General features: G+C 28.3%; 1 protein-coding gene across 1 annotated transcript in view; it reads right to left on the reverse strand.

Annotated features, from left to right (window-relative positions):
* LOC117169435 overlaps positions 1–3626 on the reverse strand; it is a 16440-nt gene extending 12814 nt beyond the window's left edge. Inside the window, exons 1-3 of the mRNA XM_033355814.1 lie at positions 3505–3626; positions 3132–3411; positions 2953–3066 (exon numbers count right to left, since the gene is read on the reverse strand). Coding sequence (XP_033211705.1) covers positions 2953–3066; positions 3132–3411; positions 3505–3525 — 415 coding nt within the window. The 5' untranslated portion in view covers positions 3526–3626. The remainder of the gene's footprint in view (positions 1–2952; positions 3067–3131; positions 3412–3504) is intronic.
* Positions 3627–5900: the final 2274 nt, after the last annotated feature.

The following is a 5900-nucleotide window of genomic DNA, read 5'->3' on the forward strand; positions in this document are numbered from 1 at the left end:
AGCTTTGATCAAATGTCCACATATTAAGACTGAATCCGAAAACCAAGTTTTTACGAACGTATCGGTGTGAGCACGATAGCTTAAAAAATTAATGTTAGATTAGTCTTTGGTACACTCTTTTAGTGTCCTTAACTGGAGAATAAGTTTGTTAGCCAGCCATTTTGGATAAAAATTCAAAATGTGAGCGCATTTAAAATTTTGCAGGAATTTTCAGGAATTTTTGAAGGAATTCCAAATTTTGTAATTTTTTAAAACTTGATCAAGACCTCATTATATGCTCGATAGAATTCTCTATAATTGTATTTTGATGGTGCCAATTAGAATTTAAAGTATGATTGTTTATAACATTAATAACTGTATGATTTATAAATTATTTTTTAAATAAAATCAACCTGAACAGAAATTTAGAGAATCCTTCAAAAAATAAGATTAGGCCTTGATCATTAGGATTTAATAAAAATAGTAACTTTCCCACAAAGAGAAATGAAAAACTAGGCCTTTAATTAACTACTGTTAAATGAACAATTAAAACCAAAACTAATTTTTCTGAAGTGTGCTTACGTCAAGATTTAAAGAAAGTAATAATATATCTATTTTTGTCCATTTTATAAATCATTTCAAATATATGCAACTATTAAAATTGATTTATGTAATGTACATCCTTAATACCAATGCATGTTATGAATTGTAATAATATATATTTATGGAAATGATATACAAATTCAAGGACAAACTCAAGTGCGAAACATGCGATACGTGATGAAATTTTTTTCGTTAAAGCCGAAGGAGCTTTAACAACGGAGAATTCACAATCACCCAATTACTTTTGTCGATGTTTGACCTTTTGTTTAAAAAATATTTGCCCAAGTATGGGCAATATGCAAAGACTGAGTAGGTAGCGGGAGGTAAATACATTATAGAGCGCAATTTTTTGTTATTAGTTTTGATCCGAAATAAAACAAAACTACCAATTTGCAAATGGAAAAATCTATGTAAGAATACTCTCCTAATTTTTTGAGATGTCAAAAAAATTATCTAGAGGTTACAAGTTTCAAATTCACGTAAAAAGTTAGGTTTTCGTAATTAAAAATTTTTTTAAATTATACACATTAATTTTAGAGAAATATATCATGGAAGAAAATTTTAGCTAAGATAAAGGGAAAACTGTCATTCGGTGTCAGATTGGGAAACAAGTTTGGCGCTGGTTGCAGTAATAAAAAGTACGATTTCTTAGGAACTCAGAAATATAAGAGCAAAATTGTATTGCTAAATATTTTTTAAAGGATTGCTAAAATTGTGAGAAATTCCACATACAATCGGTAAAAAATATTTAATAGAAATTTTAAGAAAAATGTAAAGCCTTGGCATAAAAAGAAAAAATAAAGAAATTACTCCAATTAAGCATTTAATGGCTTCTTTATTACCAACACTTGATAAAATAGCAATATATAAGTAGGTATAAATTTAAAAGATCAAAAAAAGTTCACTGTTTACGAGTACCTAGGTTATTTTTTCAAAATTATCAATAAAAAATGTATACAATTATTTTAAGCATCCTTGAGAAAAAGCGAACCTTTTTGTTCCTTGCGTCAACATTTTGCGTCACATTAACAACTTCTTAATTAAATTATCGTTTTTATTGTTTCAATAGAGTTAAAAATGTTACACCCTCGCGTCACTTAATTAAAATTTTGTATTTTTCAAGTTTATCAAGCGCATGACTGTCCCGGAACCTTGGCAATTAGATTATTTCATTCCGTACAAACAACTTTTACGAGCGGACATTGAAAACATATTTTAATGACAGATTTTTTTACCAAAATTTCACTGCACTCGAGTACACAATTTGAAGTAATTTTTGGTAAATTCGTTTTGAAATGGGAAATAAAAATATATGCAACATCTCCCCGTATATATAAGTACAGGATCACAACCTAAAATTGCGACATAATAACAAAACATTTTTATCAACCCTCACATTGTAGGTTAGAATTTTGAAGAAGTATTTTTCGAAAATGTAAAAAAAAAATCAAAAACTAATTTATTTCACTACTGTGTAAGTAGTCCATGTAGAAATATGCGCATTGTTTTGAAATTCAAAAAATTTCTGAAAATTATGTGTCGTGTGATTTATATTTATGACCACCCGGTAACACGTTCTTGAAAAGTGTTAATTAACAAAAACTATTATTCAAGTGAATTTCAAAATAATTATGTAATTTTTTGTATGTGTATTGAATGTGCACTCGTTAACCTTTCTAACAGGTAAATTATTTATCTTAGTCACCAAAATAATTAATGCTCTCTTAAGTTGGTATTTTCCGTAACGTTGTAGATCAAAATTAATTTATAAAATAAAGCCTTTTTTCATAAAATATAAATTAGAATAAGTCTCAAAATTGGTCACAATGAAGGGCATGTGATACTTAGAAAATTGTCAATTTTACCAGTTTTAGGTTCCCCCGGATTTTTTTCTAGAATAATAAATATTTTGTCTTAAAAATTTGGGAAATGATAGCGAACATGCTAACGGACATACCCAAACACTTTTTTTAATTTTTTTATCAAAAAATTTTTAATATTGCTAACAACGTGCGTGTATATTTCGAGGTTATGTGTGTTACAATTCACCCGAGCGTTACTTCCAAACTACACAATATTTTTGGCCGAAAACTGTGGACTTACAAATAAACATAGTAACTAATCTCCCGAAACTAACCTTGTTAGCAGGCAATCAAAAAAGTTTATTTCATAAATAATTTCCAGATTATCGAAAAGGCAGAGATGAAAAACGACGTAACCTCAAAATAATACAGATGCATACAATTTTTATTTAGCACAATAAATTTTTTTGTTATTATATTATTATTATCATTATTGTTAAAAAAAGCCGAGGAAATTGTAAGTATGACATGCCCTTAAAATTAGTAATAAAATAGAAAATTAAAATACCTGAGAAAGCGCCATCATCATTAGCATTATTTTCCATTGGTTCTGCTGCATTGCCAATGATTTCTTTTACCTTTAAACAAAAAAGCTCTTCCTTTGCTGGATTTCTTCCACCTTCTGTTGATAATAATTTATTCAAAATTATAATTTGTAAATAATAATGTTTACCATTTTTATTTTACCTTTTTTAAATGTTTCTTGTCGCAAAGCGCTCAATTTCCTTCGGGTGTCGCGTTTTATATTGTCCCATAAAAATTTTATTCTATGAGCGGGCCGATATTCAGGAGATATGTTTTTTGCGTTAAAAGCACGACAAATTTCCTCCCATGCCTGCAATTTTTGTTTATTGCTCACAGAATCACTTTTCTTGGATTCCACAATACTTCTGTATTTGTCCACGATCAGAAGAAGATTCTGTTTCTCTGCATTTGTGAAATTTGCACCTCTGTTTCTAACCTTTTTCTAAAAAACAATATGCAACTTTTGAGGTTAGAAAAAGAAAAATTTTCATATTTACCGCTGAAAAACTGGACATGTAATTTAAATGGTACTCACGTCACTTATATTTTCCGCCATGTTGAAAAAAAAACTCGTTTTCACTATATAACGTTTTCTTTCTAATATTTTCAATCACAAACTACAAATTATGTCAACTTTCATTAGTTTCCATTAAACATCGCGTTGCTCGTGACGTCAGAGGCATGATCCAACCGACACAAGGTGAAGCTACGCGCATGTAAAGAAATTGCAGCCAATCAGCATCGATACCAGCTACATTGCCATATTGAATAAGTATGCAGTTGCCGGCTTTATTGTATGGTAACCAAGATGGCCACGAAGCTAGTACGTGTGAGTTGGATGAAAATGGAACTTTTTTCGGCTAGACCATCAGTGGGTTCGATCATGGTCGGATGTCTGATTTGCGCGCCAAAACAAGTTCAGTCACTCAGCCAATTAGAAGCACCGTTAAAACAGAAATACTCCGAATCAAGACTCCAGCAAACAGCGTGTACAGTTAACTAATCAGAGGTTAACAATTTTTGACGCTTTCAAGGTAAATCGTGATAAAAAGGATAGTAACAAATCATCGTGATTAGCAGCCCCCTGCCTCGACCGTGTATGTGTACGAATCCAACAGATGGCGCCACAAAAATTAGGTCTGACTTTTTCATTGAATTGCATTAAGAAAAAGCAAAAATAATTAAAAACTTGATGCTGTTTGCAAATAAACAAAAAAATATATATAAAAAATAAGAGTAACTATTACTAATTAATTAAAAAAAGAAAAATTCATGAAAATATGTAGTTTAATCTGCATAATAATTTAATTTTGAGATACATTTTGAAAGCAGTTCGAAGTTCATATTTCTATGATTTATTTTGCTAATATTATTGATTTTATTATTTGTGTAAGTTAAAAAAATGATTCATTGTTAAAATTATTAATGTAGCTGATGAAAAAATTAATAATAGTCAAGACCACAATGACAAAAATATTAAAAACATATACAATATACATTATCAGAAGAACTAATAAAAAATATATCACTTATATCCAGAATAAATACCATAATAATTAAAATATGTAAGACTACAACTTAAGTTGCAAAGTAAAGAATCTTTGTACCTTTAAATCTTTAGAATTTCAAGTTTTTAAGAAAATATTGTTGAAAAGTAATGGTAATTGTAATTGAAATGTTTGAGGGAATAACTTGGTAAAAAGTTAATGACAAGACTGATAAATGATAAAATGGATTTAATATTATTTAATATAATGTATATATTTATTTAAATTGAACCAAACTTCATATATACTATTTATACAGTTCAATGATTTATTTGTTGCTTAATCTTGAAAGCTTTTTTCTCGCTGCATTCAACCGCTAATAATTTTATTTAAAAAAACCTTTAAATTTAAAGGAGATTTTGAATGAAGTGTTTAATTATATTATTACAAACTTTATTTCTAAATAAAACAGACTATAATTTATTAAACTCTATAAACAAACGTACCGTACTCGTGACGCATAGTGGAGGAAATTCACTTTTTCATTCAAAAATTTCCAGAGCCTCTAATTTTCTTGCGATTTTGAATTTTTTCGATTGAAGATCATTAAATTTTACAGATCTTGACATTTAATAACAAAAATAATTCAGAAGTTTATAATAACCACTGTGATAAACAATTTTTGTGGCAAAATATTAGAATTTGAGATTTTTTAAATTATAATTTCCTTCAATGGTCTTCGAACGACCTCAGATATTCCTTAAAATAATAAATACGTAATAGTATTTGATAAAATATAACAATTCAAATTTTTACAACAAATTAGATTTAAAATTTTGGCCCTTTTGCATAGACCATTTTTTTTGCACTCGAAATGTTTTAAGCTATTGGACGAATTTAACAATACCCACTGTTATTAACAATTCTTGTGACAAAATATATTTAAAATTAAGGTTTTATCAAATTTAAATTTTCTTCGATGGTCAAATCGGTGGCTTATTGTCAAAGGATTTTGTATTGAGTCAATCTTAGCATGTATCACTGTTATAATTCATTTTCAATCTATTACGATTGAAAACCCGACTTTTTGCAAGTGAACCTGCCAACATTTGGTAATTGTTGACGTAAATTGTTTATAAACATGTAAGTTGTTATATTCTACTAAATATTATCAAATATGCATTTTTTTAGGAACATCCTTAGCCATTGTAGCGATTAAAGAAAACAAAAAATTTGATAAAACCTTACATTTGAAAATTTTGTCACGAGAATTATTTATAACATTGGTTATTGTTATCTTCTCAAATATTTTTGTGACTAGCAGTCATTAGTCCAACATCTTAAAACATTTCCAGAGCAAACCAAAAAAATTTCTATGCGAAAGGACCAAAATTTTGAACTTGTTTATGTACTTTGTTTACAAAATTTTTAATTGTTATATTTT

The sequence above is a fragment of the Belonocnema kinseyi genome, chromosome 1 (assembly GCF_010883055.1).
Source record: "Belonocnema kinseyi isolate 2016_QV_RU_SX_M_011 chromosome 1, B_treatae_v1, whole genome shotgun sequence".
NCBI lineage: Eukaryota > Metazoa > Arthropoda > Insecta > Hymenoptera > Cynipidae > Belonocnema > Belonocnema kinseyi.